Here is a 21,365-nt window from a genome sequence, read left to right on the forward strand (position 1 = left end):
TAGCGCCGTTCCAGATAAAAACCCATATTTCATTGTTTCAGATGATAAGTAGTCATAAAAGCCCGTTAGCTTTGATTCGGGGTCGCCAAACCGAACGTTTTTATAGCAGTAGACATCAATGTTAGACTTCCAAACATCTTCCTATCAGTGGTGCAAATTTTCATTTTCAAATGCCAACTTTCAGCTCAATCAAACCCAACCATGATTCAAATTCAAAGCCTCCCTTAATTATTCTCTTTCAAGTTGGCGGGATTTTCATAACCAAACCGTACGCCTTCATTTCAAATTGATGCTTTTTCATTCACCAACCAAAGTTGTCATCTGCTTTGTAGAAGCCAGTTTAGGTTAAATGTTGACATATTTTACGTTTTCAAGCTTACATGAACAGTAAGAAGTACGTTCAGAGTAGTTTTGCTTGGAAAATCTAGTCAATATGCCAGTACAGAGATATTCACTGGGTAAATGAAATCGAAAATGAAAGGAAAATGATTGAGCAGCTCGACTGTTTGAATGAATGATGTAAACGAATAACTGCGAATTGAACATAGTAGGGCATGATTTGAGATTTGTTCTTCCTTCAAGTTCAAAACAACCTGGTGAAAATTTGCAGCTCTGCTTCCTATACCAAAAATATTCAATTTGCATCGCTTTTTTGTTACACAAACATTTCGATATTACCCCATCAACTCTGAAGAACTAATGAATGATCATTTCGCTTGTCTATTCGGCCGCACTGCACATCATTTTACTGCTTCTTTCAACCGAAGCACCGTGTACAGAAAAAACAGGTTCGGTTTTCTAAAACCGAATCGAAACCGATGTTGAAAATACATCAACACTTGTTGAAACTCATGCACGCATGTAAACGGTACTGAGTGATTCGGTTGAGGTTTTGGTTTCATTAACCGTACGAACGAAATCAAAACCACACACGGTGTGCACCATTCGTTTACACGTGATTTTAAGAACCGTACTGGTGCATGTACGCACCGGTTGGTTGTCTTAGGCCGATGACATGATTACGCGGTATGCGGTGCGATAGCGATGAGCGAAGCGAATGCGTTTGAGATGTCTCTATGAAGCGTGCATGCCAAACGCGTAATACTGTCATAGTAAAAGCGGAGCGAAGCATCGGCGAACGCGTTAAAACACTATGGAAACTGCTCAAAAGCGTTCGCAGACGCTTCGCTTTACGCTTCAGCTTGCCATCGACCTTACCCACCTCTGATTGTGACATGCATTTTGCAATTTACTTAGGAGGAGCACGCGGTGATAGGTCATGTAGCCTAACCTCTATATAGTTGTGTTTCAAGTTGTCATACATAACGCATGGTTCGGCATGCGCTAACGTGATGTCTAACCGCACTGTGGAGATGATGATAGTGAAGGAAGGCGACTTCCGTAAGCCTCAATTGCATTTTCCACTTCCAATTTTCCATCATAGCTCCATTTGCAATAATGGACTTGATTCATTTTATTTTTCCCGACTATTATTAGAGAGAATGATAACGTTGAAGGTACGTATAAGGGTTTTAGCATAATTTCGGAAAGAGTAGGGTACACTAATTTTCTTTCCTTCCATTAAATAGTTGGATCACATGTAAATGTGAGAAGAGGTTCTGCTATTATTTCACTATCTCAGATATAACTGCAACCGTTCGATTGGTCGAGACTTCCCATTTAGACGTGATGTTGTCAAAATCTTTTCAAATACTCCATCTAGCGGTGGCTGTGCCAATTCGGAAACCGTAAGAGAGCTTTGCTTCATCTTCGGTTAATTGAAGCAAACATTTGACCATTACGTTTCATTCCGTGTAGACAAACAGTGCTCAATGTTTGTCATTCATTTTGTTTCATTTGCTCTAAAGATTAATAATCAACTCATTCGGCTCTTGTTGGATCTCATTGGGCTCATAATAATTAGTCATTTTTTCAGTGAATCACAGTTCTTTAAAAAAGATTCGCGGTTCATTCACTCTTTTTGAAGAGTCGATTATTTTCATCCATTCGTGATTCATTCGCTCATCTCTAGATCGAGAGGCTGCTAATTGTCGTTCACTTGGCTCGATTGTAGGTCCGATTTGCGGTAGAAGTAGCAAGTAGACTGGAACCCAAATAGTGTTGCACCCATTTTAATAAGTTTTGCATCATTTTGATATGATGGTACTAGTTTATTTGAAGATAGCAGTGCGGCCACACTCTTCAACCCGTGACTTCGGAACCGGGGCTCCGATCGACAAAAAATTTAATAGCAGCCGATAGGGAGGTAGTTACTTTCATTTGATACTAAGATAGTGCAAATCGATTCTGTCATCTCTGAGAATCTGAGATGAAATTTTGGCCATGTACAAACATACATACACTTGCACATTAGGGTGGAAAAACGTAATCATAACGAAACTAACCGAGCACGACACTTTTTTGCTTCCATTTCGGGTCTAATAACTGTGCAAATTTTGGGGCCGATTGGTTTTGACCCTGCGTAGCGCATTGCGTTTGAAATTTGTATGGAAATTAGTATGGGACAACCTACTTTTTTGCATTTTCAAGTCTACAGACTACAATTGTTATTGATTTATATCAATGGAAGTAAAGTTACAGACTGAAACAACTGATGTCGAGTTAATATGACAGAGTTAGTAGCATTGATCATACTTCGGTTTAATGCGCATTATGATTTGATAGGATGCTCTTTTCGATGCCGTTCGATCACCTGAAGTAAAAATTGCTGTTGAACTGAGGCTCTGGTGAATTTCTTGTTGAAATCAGAAATTCGTTTCATGCCTCGTTATTATCCATAGAACATTCCAACTCGACAATATTTCAGTTATTTCAGTTCGAATTTCTAAATGTCAAAGCCTCCCCCCTCCCTTCCCACACTACTCCCTATTCCTCAACTATCTACGCCCATGAGATTGAGCCAAAGCTTTTGAATAATTCACCTGAACATACCAATGTGGTAAATATAAAATATATGATATTAATATGGTATGCTGTATGAAATATCATTGGTACACCACCTGTGTTGACGAAAAATGATTTTTGGCATCTAATTCAAACTATCTAACTTTGAACAGATATAACTTGTTTTAGACACATTCTAAAACATACATTCTTCGGCAAAGTTGTTCAGCATATCCTATACTGTACACTGATAGAATATATTCGTAAATCGCTAGGAATTAGTTTCGTACAGAAAATTTTCATAGAATATACGAATTTTTCGTACATATAATGAATCGTTCGTAGTTCTATTGAAACACTTTTATTTTTTATTACGAGTTTTTCGTAAAAACCACTAAACGACTTTCGTTGGCTTATTACGAAATGGCTTCATTAGGCAAACGAGCTGTTCGCTGGTATATATGAAAGTCTATAGTATTTACGAGCACCATTCGTCAAACCGTGAAAAGAGCTTCAATAGAGGTAGAATATGGAGTCATTATCGCTATACGTCAGATAATTGTTGATCATCACGACGGTCTCGGTCTGACTATTTAGTAGCCGTATCCGTGTCCGTCGGATTCAGGAAGATTTCCTGAACCTCTTTCACTTCCATTTGATCCAGAATCCGGAGCAGTACGGATTCAGTTGAGCCATCGCGAACTGCTAGTTGGTTTTGTATTGTTTGAGTTTTTCTCTGCAGGAGCAATGTCAAAATAATTTGCTATTAAATATGAAAAATTCTCTTAGATGAACGAAATGTATTCGTGCAACCAACGAGATTGTTCGTAATATACACAAAGATTTATTAAAATAAACATTTCGTTTCATTCACGAAAAATAATGTCGTCACGAAAATTTTCGTTCATCCCCAAGTAATCATAAGCATTGAGCCATTGCACTATATTTGCTATATATTTGAACTAATGTTGCATTGAAACTCCATTACAGCATTAACAGTTCAATGAAGGTCTATATTAGCATCAATAATGCATAACTGCACAGCCGACATAAAGCATTATCGCTTGCTCTATATGCGTATATAAAGCTGATATAACGCGTACATGCTTCCAGGATCTTTAAAGCATGTAAGCTTTACATGTGCATTTAGTGCCATTATAGAGCAAATAAAAAACCGATATAATGCTATTGTAATGCTGTGGGTTTATTTGTTATGCAACTCTTCTTGAAGATTATATTCGGGATATTTCATTTCAATCGAACATGTGCGATATAGTATATGGTGCAAACGCAGCGCATTTACCGTGAAGAACGAGGCAAGCTACCTCAGTTTGAGACTGACTAAAGGTAATTTTCGTAAAACATTCATATTATGTGAGAACGAAAACCCATTAAGTATATTAATTACAATGCATTAGAAGAGAGACAATTACGGTTTTAAACAGAACATCTTATTTTAAAATTTTTCCTTTTTCTCATCATACCGAAAGAAAACATAAGAAATGGTTTCAAAACCATGGCGGACAATGACAGCCAACTAAAACTTTTTGATAGCATTAGTATTGCCAATATAAGGCTTTCAAAATTGACATTTGTGCGCTGGTGCTATATAATAGCATTAGTACTGCAAAAACGAGCTGTCGATTTCTGCACAGTAATAGCACTATATTTCGCCTTTTCTGGCATAATATCAGCATTATATCAGTATTTAGGGCTTCACGGCTCTTTAAGACAGCTTTATATGTGGATCTAAAGCAGATATTAGGCTACGTTATAATGCTTATTGGTTACTTGGGTCAAGCGCCCATTTCAACATACCACAATAAAATCGATTTTGCCGGATCTATTTCTTTAATTGAAAAAATCGGTGTTGTCAAACATCGACTCAAAAGATGGAATGAAAAAATAAGACGATAATAAATAATAAATTTTTTCTAAGATGAACGAAAAGAATTCGTGCGACCAACGAAATCGTTCGTAATATACATAAATGTTTATTCAAATAAACGAAACATTTCTTTTCATTCACGTAAAATAATGTCGTTATCAACGATTACATTCGTGCAATGTAAACTAAGTAAGTAAAATTTACGAAAAATTTCGTTCATCAACCGGCCATTTCTTCGTACCACGATAAAATCGATTTGGCCACATCGCTTTCTTTAAATTAAAAAAACGATGTTATCAAGCATCGATCCCAAAAGATCGACTGAAAAGAATAATAGGCTAATAAATACGAAAACTTTTCTAAGATAAACGAAATAAATTGTGCGAGCAACAAAATCGTTCATCATATACATAAACATTTAAGGAAATAATCAAATCATTTCGTTTCATTCACGAAAAATAATGTCATTATCAACGATAACATTCGTGCAGTGTACATTAAATGTGTAAAATTTACGAAAGCTTTCGTTCAGCAAGCGGCTATTCTTGTTCATGAAATGAACGAATCCTACTATTTACAATGCCCGAAAATACTTCGTTGCAGAAAACGACGAATGAATTCGTGCATTGCATGCTCGATTTCGTTATATTTGCGAATTTATATTATCAGTGTACTTCTATCTACTTGTTGGCATACTTCAGGAAGAATTGTAGTCTAGAATTGAAAATCAAAAAAGTAGGTTTCTCCATTCTAATTTCCATAAAAAATTTCAAACGCAATGCGCTAGCCGGATCAAAACCAATCGGCCCCAAAATTTGCACAGTTATTTGGGACCCGAAATGGAACAAAAAAAGTGCTGTTCTGAAAAAAAACGATCATTTTGTCCCACCCTAACGCACATACATACACACACAGTCATTTTCCGATCTCGATGAACTAATGCTGATTTCGGTTTTAGATTCGAGTCGCTCTAGGCTCGCTCTAATATTTACAAAATCCATAAGAAAATGACAGTTCAGAGCGAACCTAGAGCGACTCTGATCTAAAAACGAAATCAGCATAAGTCGATTGGTATATGACACACGGCCCTCCGGACCGGGATGATATGGGCGATTTTCAGAGTGATTGCACAACCTTTCTATACAAGAAAGAAATGAATGAAATTTTTTTTTGTATTTCCGCATAAGGCAAGAGCTTCTTCTATTAAACGAAATAATACCTAATCCTATCATTAAATTTAAAAGTTTCAATTTAGCCTGGTCAGATCAACTTGAATACCTGGATTTTGTTTACTATAAAATGTTTACTTTCAAAGATCACATTGAAGAGATCCAAGCATAAAGCAACAAAATTTATAAAATATTTACACTCTCTTATAAACAGGAATTCTAGGCTCTATCTAAAGAACAAACTATTAATTTATAAACAAATATTCAGACCGGCAATACTATATGCAGTGCCAATTTGGGCAAGTTGTTGTGCTACAAGTAAGAAAACGCGTCAAACGATTCAGATCACAATTCTCGAAATGATTTCGAAGCGTTCTGCCTGGTTTAGCACAAAACGAATTGCACAGACTCGCAAACAATGAAATATTAAAAATTATGATAAACAGTATTATAGCAATTTCTAACAAAAAATCGTTGCATCAGCAAGCGCAACGATTAGCTCTCCTTATAGTTTATGAGTTAGTATTTAAGAATTGTTTAGCTCCTATATTCATATGAGAAGTAGGCTCAAAAATTCGTTCTGCACAAATCACTGCGAAAGCATATTATATCTTAATAGCAATTAATTGAATCATGTAAGTAATTGGGATGAAAAGTCACCACTTGTAGCTGATCACCCAATATATTGAATAAGAAAAGTAATTTAAACTAAGCAGATACAAAATTTAATATAAAAGAAAACTTAGCCTTGATTTCTAGTTTCCTGGCAATAGGTTAATCTATGTATAGGCAATCAAAAATATAAATACGCAATTGCATTACGTTCTATCGTAAGTTTCATATCAAATGATATGAAGTTTCGTAATCGGATCTGAGTGAATCACACAAAAAGTACTTAGTACGCTAAATAGAAGCCATGTGATAAATGAGTTTGCAATGCTCAGTTAGTACTCCGACTGCTATATTGAAATTGTAAAGTTTTTATTTGAACACAAGTTTACATGCTACGCCAATGGTTGGCATGTTCGGAAGCAACCCAAGAGCGAATCTTGTGCTCTATCTGACTAATCGTCTATAGCGATCCCTGAAAAGGGTATTAGGGATATGATCATCATTTGAAGCCCACGATTTGCGAAAAAAAAACAAACGTTCACTGTTTCAGAGTGAAAATGACTTTTGGTCTATATTCCAAAAATTAAAAAAAACACTAACACTTCCTAAAAATTTGGTTGCATCTATTCCCTGACGGATATTTTTTAAATAAATGGATATTTTCCCAAAATTAACAATTCAATTGCCTTCTCCAAGACATCCCAAAGTGAGCATTAGAGTGGGACAAAAAATAGATTCCAGCTCCGAGCAACTTTTTGGGTACCATTTGTGTCCTAGAACATCTGTGCAAATTCTTAGCTTGATACCTGAAACTATATTTTTGCGCCCACTGTTTACATGGGATTTTATATGGGAAAATTCACAAAGTAATTCCTCCAGGAGTCGCCCATTGCTTCCTAAAAATAAACCGTTATGTGGCTTTTGTAGAAAATTTAACAAAGAAACAAAGTCTCAAAAACTACGAAACGACCTGACGCTTGAGAAAAAAGTTATTAAGCTGAAACCAATTGATGCTCTGACGATTGATAAAATATTCATTTTTTCTAGCACCACTGCTGTTGGTTGTCCAATTATATGCAATTTTGGTTTGATCTTCTCTTAATGTGTCTAAATCATTCATCTATACTGTTTATCCACTTCGTAAGAGTTTTGAGGGATAAATTGAATCTTCTTTTGTACATAATAAGAGAAAATTAAAGATTTTGTATATAATTCGACCGTCAGCAGCAGTGATCCTATGAAAAGTAAAATTTTCATTAATCTTCAGGGTATCAATCGGTTTTTGCTTAAAAACTTTTTCCACAAGCATTAAATCGTTTCGTGGTCTTCTAGATTTTGTTTCCTTGACAAATTTCCTATAAAAGTCAGACATCTATTTATTTTTAGGAGGTAACGGGCAACTGTTGGAAGAATTAATTTGAAAAAGGCGTTTTTCCATACGAAATCCCATGTAAACTTTAAATCAAAAATATAGTTTCACCGATCGAACTAAAAATTTGCAGAGCTGTTCTGGGAGCTAAATGGGACCCAAAAAATTGCTCGTAGCGAAATTTTATTTTTTTTTCATATAACCATGTCCCACTCTAGTGAGCATATTCACTGAAAACCAACGCTAGAAACCAGCGAATTATCCCCGTCTACCTTGCACAATCAATTATAATTCATTTGAGTCAGATTAAAAAAAACTTCAAACTGACTTGTATATTTTTTATTCGCTTACACCTTTCTACCATAGCGCTCCAGCACCTAACTTATCCAATTTCCATCAGTTGCGTTTTGTGCTAGACCTTAGAAATTTCGACTTTCGATACACTGAAATTTGCAAGTTCATCGTTTCACCGTTCGATGAAATCCAATTTGTATGCCGTCATTTTGTTGTTAAATTGATTTGACAAAAAGCTCGTTAACCGCGGATCGAACCATTAGTCGCATTCTGGGTGGTAAATTTTTGGAGCCCACACACAAATCGATGAAGACGATAAATAGCAGCCGTTTGGGCCAGAAAGCAGAGGATCGATTCGCCTCTAACCGAAATGTCCGATCAGCAATAAAAAATCGACTTTTACAAACCTTAATGTACAATCTATAAAATGAGTTAAGATGCTTGTAAACACCTTAACATCTTGCTCTGTTTCCCCACTATGGTCTACCGCCTGTCATTGACCAATCGGTGGTTATGTTTTGTTTAGCCCATTTACGTATCGATTTGTTGAATATTGGGCTTACAATAGTGTCCCAAAAACTCTACCTCATTAATACCTTGACCAAAAAGCACATCAGTCGCACAAAGAATAAAGCGTACTATGAAAAAAAACCGTGTCTTACATTTTGAATTGTTCTTTTTATTGTGATTATCGCCTATTAAAGTTGGGCGTGTATTAAAATGGAAAAAGCAAACAATACTCGGGGACAGTAATTCGCGCTCAGAGACAAGGAATAACTGTTGAATTTATTTTTTTAATATTGTATAACACTTTACTGCTGTCGGGTGATGATACGTGGCGTGTTGAAGTAAAAAATGGCATATAATATTCGCGTTTTTATGATTATTGCCATCATTTGAATAAAGAGCACTACAACGGCAGCAACGGGTTGGACAAGTTTGAATTTGTTGTTGTTTCTGCTGGCGTATGTGGATGAACTCGAATGCACGGCTTGTCCCCTAAAGCCCAAAACGAGACGGCCACAGGAAGATGCGAAGGTGCAGAGACAAAGGAAGAGGAACTGCTGCAATTGATTTACAATTTGTCGATATATGCAAATTATGTGCCATTTGTTTTTCGGTCTCGTTTTCTCCGCACTCATCTCCAGGCTATCTCACTCTTCTCCTTCGGCTTACCCAGTCTTAGTTCTTCTGTGGAACCCACGTCGAGGGGAGACGATGCGGTTGTTTGCTTCAGTGAATGCTCTTGATCCATCACGCATAACGACGCCCGTTGGCTAAACAAACGTCAAAATCCAAAATTGATTTGAGACGAACATAAAATTTGAAAAATTTCCATGTGCGCTAATAAAAGTGGATGGACTGAGAGGTACGATTCTCTTTCCAATGAGACGAATGCTCTAATTTATGGATTGGGTTCGTTTTCGTCATAATAGGGCTCAGTTTGTTTACATGAACTTCAAGATATGACTTATTTGCATACCAGAAACTTCCGCATTGGTTCTTTTTTGTAACTCTATTTCAGGTGGGTTTCTGTAATAACGCACGTTATTTGTCCGACAGGGTATCCGCGTACCTTTACAGACTTCAATCCATGAAATACCATATTAAATATTCTTTTCCAAGCTGGAAATGGATAATCAAGGGCCATGCATAAATGACGTAGTGTTTTGTGTGGGTAGGGGGTAGGGTATACCAACTTTGTGACAAAGTTTGACGAGGGGGACGGTTAGAAGTTGTGCGACGTAGCATTAAGTTTAAACTTTTTTGACAGATATCAAAACCCATTGATTAGAGAAAACAATTCAATGTTCCTCCATTCCCAAGAGAAATAAAATTAAACTCACACAAATTACTTTTCACACGGTTTTTCATGTGGCAAATTTCACGATTCGCGGAATTGCAAGCTCACAAAAAAAAAACGAAAACATTACACAGCGGGGTTTTTCGCCAAAAACGCGCGTAAAATTATTCACGCGAAAACAGTAAAGCGTACAGCAATGATGTCTTCTAGGATGTTTTATGAAGATCCAAGGCCTTAGTTTTGATGATATAGTTATAGCGATTAATCCCCCCTTGAAGTGAGATATTCGTCACAAATTTTTTTCATAGTATGAAAAATAAGATGAAGTTTTCAAAAATGTTAAAGAATTCGTTTTTGCGAACATCTTTACAGAAGACCAAAAATCTCTAATTACAGTACACTCGAAGCTAGTGACCGATGTTTGTGAATGACCCCTTATATACTTTTTTTCAACATAACTTCGTAAATATCGTAGATAAAGCAAAATATGTTCCAGAAGGTTCTTCGTCTTATTATGATACATATCTTCCCCGAAGAGATCATAGGTCATATCTTTTGCGACTTAGAAGTTATTGGATAATTTTTGATAAAAATAAAAGAGCAAAAACGGGCAGCCAACTCTAGCTGCAACTAGAAATGTTGCATCAATACTATAAAACTCACTTGTTTCTCGTTGTCTCCAGTAGAGCTTTAGATGATTTGAAAAAAACTATTAATTTTTAAATGTGCAAAATCATGCGTTTATAAAAATTGTGTATTTTAACGATTGAAATAACTTTTTAGAAAATATGAAACCCGTAGGAATGATAATTGAAAAGAAATTTAAAAGAATATTTTTGAGGTCATCCAAATATGACGAGCTATAACTTCTTAAGCATTACAAGAAGAAACTTCATGGTGTCCGAATAAATATTCATGAACGCAATCTCCAAAGCCGTTAGCTCATTTTTTTACCAAAAAAATTAGTTGAAAAATTTCACTTATAGGAGGATTAATCACGAAAATCATAGCAGCAAATGACAGACCTTGCAATTTTTGATAAGTAGTCCGAAAACACTATTGATGTAAACTCAGCCGTTTCCACGCTAACAACCAATAACCATTTGAAACAATTTATATTTCCAATATTGAAAAAAAATTAACAAATACACTAGACAAAACGTTGTTGTAATATAGAAATTTGTCAATTTTGATAATTCAAACCATTTTGATAATTCAAACCTATTTACCGAACTTGTCAGAATGATATTTAAAAGTTATATTAATGAATTGTCTGTAAAGGGTTCATCCACTAACAACCAGCAATAATGTTGAAGATATTAAAGATGAAGACTTTGTGTCTTCAGCAAAGTTGTTGGCAAAAGCTAGCTCTGCAGCTTTACCAAAGACATAATTTTAATGTACGCACTTGCAAGAAAGTTTATATATATATATATATATATATATATATATATATATATATATATATATATATATATATATATATATATATATATATATATATATATATATATATATATATATATATATATATATATATATATATATATATATATATATATATATATATATATATATATATATATATATATATATATATATATATATATATATATATATATATATATATATATATATATATATATATATATATATATATATATATATATATATATATATATATATATATATATATATATATATATATATATATATATATATATATATATATATACAGGGTGTTTGGTTCATGGTTAAGAATCTCTCGGTGATAGGTGATAGACTGCCATATTTGGAGAAAAAATTGTTCTACACATACCATCAAATCTCAACCGTTACAGAGTTATTGAACTTTTTGTGTAAAAAACTTATTTGTCTTAAAATACCTCTAATTTTAAAAGTGTACTTTGTATTTTAAATGTTTCAGTTCCATTCGAATGGCGAGAAAAATTCCTATTGAATGGTGTTCTCATATCTTTTAAGTAATTAGTTTTAATTACCTTTTAACTGTAAAGTAGTTAAAAGTTAGTGTTTTTGAGGAGGTTTTTGCTAATTTTCTCGAAATAATAAAGTATGATTATAGCAATATCCATTATCCAAAAGTTGGGTTTTAGGACGATTCATGATTTGTTCTTGGACGTCATATTTCTATCTCTCCTCATTTCTTTGTAATTTCATTACTATACTTTTCCTGTAACCGACTTACAAGTGCTTAAAAGACTAATCTAAAAAAAATGCTTTATATCGTTATTTATAAGATTTCATTGGAAAGCTGAGAAAATGTCCTGTCAGTGTATGTACAAATATCTTTTAGTTAAGTGTACTAAATGATTTTTTACTAATGAAATAGCTCAAAATTTGTGTTTTTTTGAGAGTTTTGTAATTATTCTAATTATTAATCAACAAAATTTATCGTAACTATTGTTCATTTGATGCCCCTTAATGTACTCTATAACTTTTTATTAGACACTTTGTCTATATCTCTTTTGATTTTGCTGCTATTTAATAGTTAACACAGCATGAGCTCGCCACAAACGTAGTGGGTTCGAAATCATTATTTTTGCATATGAAACGATGTGATAAAAACGATTTTGCGTCGAAACCAAAAGAGATAATGGAATGGAGTCAAAGAAAGAACTGTAGAGCTTGCTGAGATGCATTATTTCCATGATAATAATGGTGATGTTTATTATTTACTATTTTAAGAAAATTAACGAAAATGCTAATAATAGCACTAACTTTAAACTAATTTACTTTTAAAAGAATACTAAATTCACTTACTGGCTTTTGAATAAGAAGAAAAAAAGTACAATAAGTGCCGTAATTTTTCAATTAGAGCTGGTACTAGTGAAAATGAGATAAAAATATCCAAGTTGAATAACCCAAAATCCTGAAAATAAGAAAAGGTAAGTGTATCATGTCATACAGTACACTCGAAGCTATTGACCGATGTTTGTGAATGACCCCTTATATACTTTTTTTCAACATAACTTCGTAAATATCGTAGATAAAGCAAAATATGTTCCAGAAGGTTCTTCGTCTTATTATGATACATATCTTCCCCGAAGAGATCATAGGTCATATCTTTTGCGACTTAGAAGTTATTGGATAATTTTTGATAAAAATAAAAGAGCAAAAACGGGCAGCCAACTCTAGCTGCAACTAGAAATGTTGCATCAATACTATAAAACTCACTTGTTTCTCGTTGTCTCCAGTAGAGCTTTAGATGATTTGAAAAAAACTATTAATTTTTAAATGTGCAAAATCATGCGTTTATAAAAATTGTGTATTTTAACGATTGAAATAACTTTTTAGAAAATATGAAACCCGTAGGAATGATAATTGAAAAGATATTTAAAAGAATATTTTTTGAGGTCATCCAAATATGACGAGCTATAACTTCTTAAGCATTACAAGAAGAAAATTCATGGAGTCCGAATAAATATTCATGAGCGCAATCTCCAAAGCCGTTAGCTCATTTTTTTACCAAAAAAATTAGTTGAAAAATTTCACTTATAGGAGGATTAATCACGAAAATCATAGCAGCAAATGACAGACCTTGCAATTTTTGATAAGTAGTCCGAAAACACTATTGATGTAAACTCAGCCGTTTCCACGCTAACAACCAATAACCATTTGAAACAATTTATATTTCCAATATTGAAAAAAAATTAACAAATACACTAGACAAGACTTTGTTGTAATATAGAAATTTGTCAATTTTGATAATTCAAACCATTTTGATAATTCAAACCTATTTACCGAACTTGTCAGAATGATATTTAAAAGTTATATTAATGAATTGTCTGTAAAGGGTTCATCCACTAACAACCAGCAATAATGTTGAAGATATTAAAGATGAAGACTTTTTGTCTTCAGCAAAGTTGTTGGCAAAAGCTAGCTCTACAGCTTTGCCAAAGACATAATTTTAATGTACGCACTTGCAAGAAAGTTTATATATATATATATATATATATATATATATATATATATATATATATATATATATATATATATATATATATATATATATATATATATATATATATATATATATATATATATATATATATATATATATATATATATATATATATATATATATATATATATATATATATATATATATATATATATATATATATATATATATATATATATATATATATATATATATATATATATATATATATACAGGGTGTTTGGTTCATGGTTAAGAATCTCTCGGTGATAGGTGATAGACTGCCATATTTGGAGAAAAAAATTGTTCTACACATACCATCAAATCTCAACCGTTACAGAGTTATTGAACTTTTTGTGTAAAAAACTTATTTGTCTTAAAATACCTCTAATTTTAAAAGTGTACTTTGTATTTTAAATGTTTCAGTTCCATTCGAATGGCGAGAAAAATTCCTATTGAATGGTGTTCTCATATCTTTTAAGTAATTAGTTTTAATTACCTTTTAACTGTAAAGTAGTTAAAAGTTAGTGTTTTTGAGGAGGTTTTTGCTAATTTTCTCGAAATAATAAAGTATGATTATAGCAATATCCATTATCCAAAAGTTGGGTTTTAGGACGATTCATGATTTGTTCTTGGACGTCATATTTCTATCTCTCCTCATTTCTTTGTAATTTCATTACTATACTTTTCCTGTAACCGACTTGCAAGTGCTTAAAAGACTAATCTAAAAAATATGCTTTATATCGTTATTTATAAGATTTCATTGGAAAGCTGAGAAAATGTCCTGTCAGTGTATGTACAAATATCTTTTAGTTAAGTGTACTAAATGATTTTTTACTAATGAAATAGCTCAAAATTTGTGTTTTTTTGAGAGTTTTGTAATTATTCTAATTATTAATCAACAAAATTTATCGTAACTATTGTTCATTTGATGCCCCTTAATGTACTCTATAACTTTTTATTAGACACTTTGTCTATATCTCTTTTGATTTTGCTGCTATTTAATAGTTAACACAGCATGAGCTCGCCACAAACGTAGTGGGTTCGAAATCATTATTTTTGCATATGAAACGATGTGATAAAAACGATTTTGCGTCGAAACCAAAAGAGATAATGGAATGGAGTCAAAGAAAGAACTGTAGAGCTTGCTGAGATGCATTATTTCCATGATAATAATGGTGATGTTTATTATTTACTATTTTAAGAAAATTAACGAAAATGCTAATAATAGCACTAACTTTAAACTAATTTACTTTTAAAAGAATACTAAATTCACTTAACTGAAAGGTATTAATACATTTTTCACTGTAAAATTTTGCTGGCTTTTGAATAAGAAGAAAAAAAGTACAATAAGTGCCGTAATTTTTCAATTAGAGCTGGTACTAGTGAAAATGAGATAAAAATATCCAAGTTGAATAACCCAAAATCCTGAAAATAAGAAAAGGTAAGTGTATCATGTCAAAGAACAAATTAAGCAGCTCATCAAGACTAACAATCTGAATTATTAAAATGATGAGGTTAACTATTAGGATTTTCAAGAAATGAACGAAAAATCGTTTGAAATTGTTTAATTTTCAATAAATTACTTTGAAAAGGCTACTTAAACTCATTAGCTGAAACATGTGAGGGCATCACTCAATGTGAAATTTTCTCACCTTTCGAATGGAACTAAAACATTTAAAATACAAAGTACACTTTTAAAGTTAGAGGTATTTTAAGACAAATAAGTTTTTTACACTAAAAGTTCAATAGCTCTGTAACGGTTGAGATTTGATGGTATGTGTAGAACAATTTTTTTCTCCAAATTTGACAGTCTATCACCCTCCGAGAGATTCTTAACCATGAACCAAACACCCTATATATATATATATATATATATATATATATATATATATATATATATATATATATATATATATATATATATATATATATATATATATATATATATATATATATATATATAATATCACTATCTGAATCCATTTAAACAGTGGAATATTCAGTAGTATATACTTTCAAATTAACATAATAGCTTTGATTTTCATTCATTTCAAAACGCACCTATAGCTTCACATAATTGCAATACAATTCAGTACAAGCGGATCAAATAACGAATAAAATGTCATTAACCTAACCATACAGCTTTTGTAGTATGTTTGTTGCTAATCACTCCGCAGTAACGGTTTCGTCTTCTATTTTGCTCTGCGCAGCCTCCATAGTTTCCACGTCTGTTCGTATCGCGTCAACAGGGGATCTACCTTTTCGGAAGCCAAAGTGCATATTGGATAAGCCATTTCTCCCTCCGTGTATGTTGTAAGGCCGTTAAGGGTTACCCTTTCGAGCACCTTGCCGAAAGTATCTAACAGACATATCGGCCTTCATGCTGAAGGATATCCAAGGGCTTACATGGCTTCGGCAACAACATCAGCTTTTGTCGCTTCCAAATGTCGGGGAAATTACATTGTCGGTACAGTTTTGCGATGCGGTCCTAAACATATCCGGATTCGTAGGCATTGTTGTTTTCAGAGTTACGTTGGGGATGCAGTCTGGTTCCGGGGCCTTCTCATTTCTCAATGCTTTTGCCACCGCTATCAACTCCTCGTTGGTTACACGAACTTCTCCTTCGTGGTCATCTCGTACGGCGTGGGCGTCCAGGCCGGTGGACCATGCTTTACAAGAAGTGCTTCTACATTAACTCATTCACTTCGGGCACCCAAGGTAATGCTGGTCCTCTTATCTCTATAGACGTGGTCCCACGGATTTCAATTGGTGTTGCGATAAAGCTCCTCTATGCAGGCTCATTCGGCGACTTTGTGGGTTATCCGCATTCTTTTCCGGGCTCGGCGGTAACATGCTTGTAGGTCATCAATAGGCGAGCTCCACCAGAATCATCATCTTCATCACTTCATCAGCTCTGGAGTATAGGCGATTGCATTCAAGCATCGACGCTTCAATGAACACTCATTTTCCATTCTTCGTGGTTTTCCACCTCCGCTCATTTGATTGAGACACACGCGCTTTTGACTGCCTATTGCTTCCGATAGTGTACCGGATCGCTTGGTGGTCACTATGGTGAAGCGGTTTCCCCATGTTACTGCACAATCGTTGAAATATCGCTTATCGAGCATTGCTTAGATTCAATCGATTGTCCACCGCGGAGCGGCTACAGAAGAGGACTATTGATTTTGACTATTGCAAAGCCTTCATCTGAGCGATGAACCACTTCCGAAAATGGATATCTTCCCGTCATCCAAATCGGTGCTCTTTTTGCGTTAGTTTCCATCGGTGGTCGGGGTCCGGTATAGTTCCGAGATGATAGGTACATCGCACTTAAACTCCGCTACAGAGTACCGCAGTCATTCTTAGCTTTGACTATGAGTGTTTCACCTTTGATTCGACCCTTAAAGAGCTTTCGCTTTTCGGACCTTTACTTGTTGCTTGTCTTCCGTTTTGTGCTGCAGACGACTTCCCACGTTCACTAAGCGTGCCACTGTGTCGAGAGCCTCCTTGTGTTTCTTGGAACCACCTGATCTCTCATCACCTGGTAAAGCTGTTAGTTTCTTCGACGTAAAAAAAACAAAGTCCGTTTCCTGAGAGTCGCCTCCGGGACGCCCGTTATACAGTACTATGGAAGCCCCCAGCGCTCCGACGCAGTCGCGCTACCAGCCAGCGACCAGCTTAGTCGTCCCGGCCCTGCGTTTGGAGGTCGTGAGGGGGTCTTCCAAACTCCCTTCTCAGGCGAGTATTTTGCTTTACATGACAGTTCGCTTTCTGAAAACCACTTGGTTTCCAGCGTGCAATCGGGTACAACACGTTCATGTAATTTGCCTTTACTTGAATGAAGCATAATTTCCTTGCCATCGCCAAGACCACATCTACAAACTCACGCTGCGCTGCCATCACCGGGACGCCCGTTATACAGTACTACGGAAGCGCCCGAGCGATCCGACGCAGTCGCGCCAGCGACCAGCTTAGTTGTCGTGCGGTCGGAGGTTGTGAGGGGGTCTTCCGAACTCCTTTCTCAGGCGAGTATTTTGCTTTAAATGGTAATCCACTCCCTGCAAACCTCTTGGTTCATAGCATGTCGTTGCGTACAACACCTGATTTCCTGTCCGTCTACTACCAGAACGTTCGTGGAATGCGAACAAAAACGCAGGCTTTCTTGCTTGCGCTCATTTCCTGCGACTACGACATTATCGTTCTCACCGAAACCTGGGTACGTGATGATATATTAAACACCGAGCGAACGACGGACTACGCAATCTACCGATGCGATCGCAACTCTTCTGCCAATCATCTACGTCGCGGAGGTGGTGTTCTCATAGTGATAAAGGAACATCTAACTGGGACTATACCAAAAATGTGAATGTGAATATTTGGAGCAAGTTATCGTACGCGTTTCACTGCCAGGTCGATCGTTATATATTTGCTTCATTTATCTAAGGCCGAACAGTGATCCTGATTTGTACAACGTTTACTCCAAAGCATCCTAGACAAATGTAATAGGCGCGACAATGTACTTGTTATAGGTGATAATAATCTTCCTAATCTTCAGTGGATTTTTGATGACGATTATAAGTGATTCCTGAAAATGCAACTACGGAACAAGAGACGGCCATCACAGAAACGTTGGTGGCTTGTATCAAATCTGCTCTTTTAGCAACGTGAATGGACGGACCCTTGATTTAGCTTTCGTTAACGACAAGGTCGTGTTCGAACTGATTGAGCCTCCCACATCTATATTGAAGGTTGACCCTCACCATAAACCCTTCGTTTTAAGATTTGATATACATTCGGATGGCGGTGAAGCTTTTGATACAATCAACGACGACTTCAACTTTGACTTTACTCGATGCAACTTCGATGAAGTCTCAATTGCCATTGGTGCACACAATTGGCGTGAGATGCGGGTTGGAAATGCCTTAGATCAGGCAGTTGTGGCGTTCTACGATTCCATATATTTTTCGCCGTAATGTTCCTTAAACATGTCAGAAGAAAAGCATAATATAAATTTTCGTGGTGGAACGCTGAGCTTGGTCACCTACGCAACGTACTCCGGAAACAACGAAATCGATATTTACATCATAGGACCGACGACAACAAAACTATTCTTCGTCAAACTGAACTGCAATATGAAACAGTCCGGAACGGTGGATTCGGTTAATATCTGAACCAAGTTCAGCGCAGCCTTTGAAATAATCCTTCGACATTCTGGACATTTATAAACAACAGAAAACGTTCCGGGGGTGTACCAGAAAATGTCTATCTTCGAGACAAAAACTCACAGTCCGCGGCCGAGTCGGTGAACCTTTTTGAAGATAACTTCCGAGATGTATTTACCAGCGCTCCTGTCTATCCATCGCAATAGTACCTTGAAACATTGCCAACGCATAATATCAACCTTCCTCTTCTTAACGTAAATGATTCTGATGTAGCGAGCGCTGTCCAGCGTTGATCCTTTGAACATTGCTTGCCTCCTGTGTTTATAAGTAAGTATTATTTTCCAGCGTTCGATCTCGGAAAATATTTTCCCAATTGCATGGAAAGAAGCTGCTATAGTTCCTATTTATAAGGCTGGAGATAGGCATAATGTTGAAAACTACAGAGGAATCTCGCCGCCTAGCTAAAGTTCTGGAAAAGTTAGTCTACAATGCGATGTACGCTGCTTCTTCCAACATAATCGACGAACGACAACTCGGATTTGTGAAAAAACGCTCCGCCACTTCGAACTTTATGACATACACGAGCTTTCTAGTTCCAGCTGTAGAGAAGCGTCAACAAGGGGACGCTATATATTTTGATTTCGCGAAAGCATTCGACAAGGTGCCCCACAACATTGCTGTTTGGAACTGGAGCGACTAGGTTTTCCTGAGTGGGTTACCAGATGGCTGCATTCTTACCTCACAACGATCCGCACTCGTTAGAATTGGCACTAAACGCAGAAGCGCATTCGTAACGCCAACCGGTGTGCCTCAAGGAAGTCACCTAGGGCCACTGATCTTTCTCTTATTCATCAACGACTTCTGCGCCCGCATCAACTCTGAAAAACTACTCTATGATGATTATCTGAAAATCTTACGTTCACTTGCCACAGCACTCGACTCTGCTGTGCTCCAAGATGATATAGCCAATATAGAGGAATGGTGCTTGCTGAACGGTATGCAGATCAACGTTGAGAAATGTAAGATGATAAGTTTCGGACGCTCGGCAAATATAAGGCGTTGCGAATATACTCTTCAAGCCTGTGTCATCGAGCGGGTGGATTCTATCCGTGACCTGGGAGTGTTATTCGAAAGAAAGCTTCGCTTCGCCAACATTGGGATTTCTAAAACGGAACACAGTCGATTTTGTGGATTTCTAAGCACTGAAATCTTTATACTGCGCACTGGTCCGGAGCACCTTGGAGTATGCTGTACAAGTATGGGCGCCATACATCGCCGTTCAAAGTAGCCGACTGGAGCGCGTTCAGAAAAGTTTTGTACGATTTGCTCTCAGAAAATTGCCTTGGAACGACCCTATCCGTCTTCCGCCGTATAATAATAGATGTTGCTAGATTTGCCAACGCTGGAGTCTCGTCGCACGTTTTTACAAAGAATGTTCATTTTCGATATGTTGTCGAACAATATTGACTGTCCCGACATTCTCTCAGGGATTCATTTATTTGTTCCCCCTCGTGATATAAGGAATCGTCCGCTTCTGTGGATTCCCAGGCACCGTACAGCATATGGCCAGAACAATCCGGTAGACAGATGTTGTAGCAGATTCAACGAAACTGTTTTAGTTTATGACTTCCATACCACTTAATCTAATTATAAGTTAGCCATTAGAAATTTTTAACATTGACACTAGCAATAGCATTAAGTACGATAAATATCGAAGATGTAATAATAAATAAATAAATATATTGGTTGAAAGATTGCATTCAAGTTGATTAAAAAAACTACTTATTCCGTTCTCTATTCCACACTTACAACAACAAATTATCTGTAATAAAAGTAGATATATATTTATGATTATTTCCGGGTTGGAGTAACATTATTTATTATTCTCTTCTATCTCCATTTTAGAATCCGGATGAATCACTCAGCACGGAAAGTTTGGTGAGTATCAAGTATTATTTACTTCAACAATGTATCATTCATGTAAAGGCTTCGTTCGCCTGCAGAACGATCTCTTTTCCGGCTACTATAGCTCTCAGTACTTCTAATTTGCAAATTTCATTTCATTGTGCTTTTTACGGATCTCAACTCCCGGCAACCCGGAATAATAATTCCAGCTATATGCCTACCAGCGTAATCTGCATATAGTTGTTTAATTAGCATTTCATAATGCAAATAAAGGACCGCGGCGAACAAAAGCAG

The 21,365-nt window shown here is 35.6% G+C and overlaps 1 protein-coding gene across 2 annotated transcripts in view; it reads left to right on the forward strand.

Annotated features, from left to right (window-relative positions):
* The window catches only part of LOC131687743 (uncharacterized), a 261,534-nt gene that overhangs the window by 60,349 nt on the left and 179,820 nt on the right, over positions 1-21,365 (forward strand). For both annotated transcript variants that reach the window (XM_058971833.1, XM_058971834.1), the window contains exon 3: positions 21,072-21,104. In XM_058971833.1, coding sequence (XP_058827816.1) covers positions 21,072-21,104 — 33 coding nt within the window. The remainder of the gene's footprint in view (positions 1-21,071; positions 21,105-21,365) is intronic.

Source organism: Topomyia yanbarensis, chromosome 3 (assembly GCF_030247195.1).
Source record: "Topomyia yanbarensis strain Yona2022 chromosome 3, ASM3024719v1, whole genome shotgun sequence".
Classification (NCBI taxonomy): domain Eukaryota; kingdom Metazoa; phylum Arthropoda; class Insecta; order Diptera; family Culicidae; genus Topomyia; species Topomyia yanbarensis.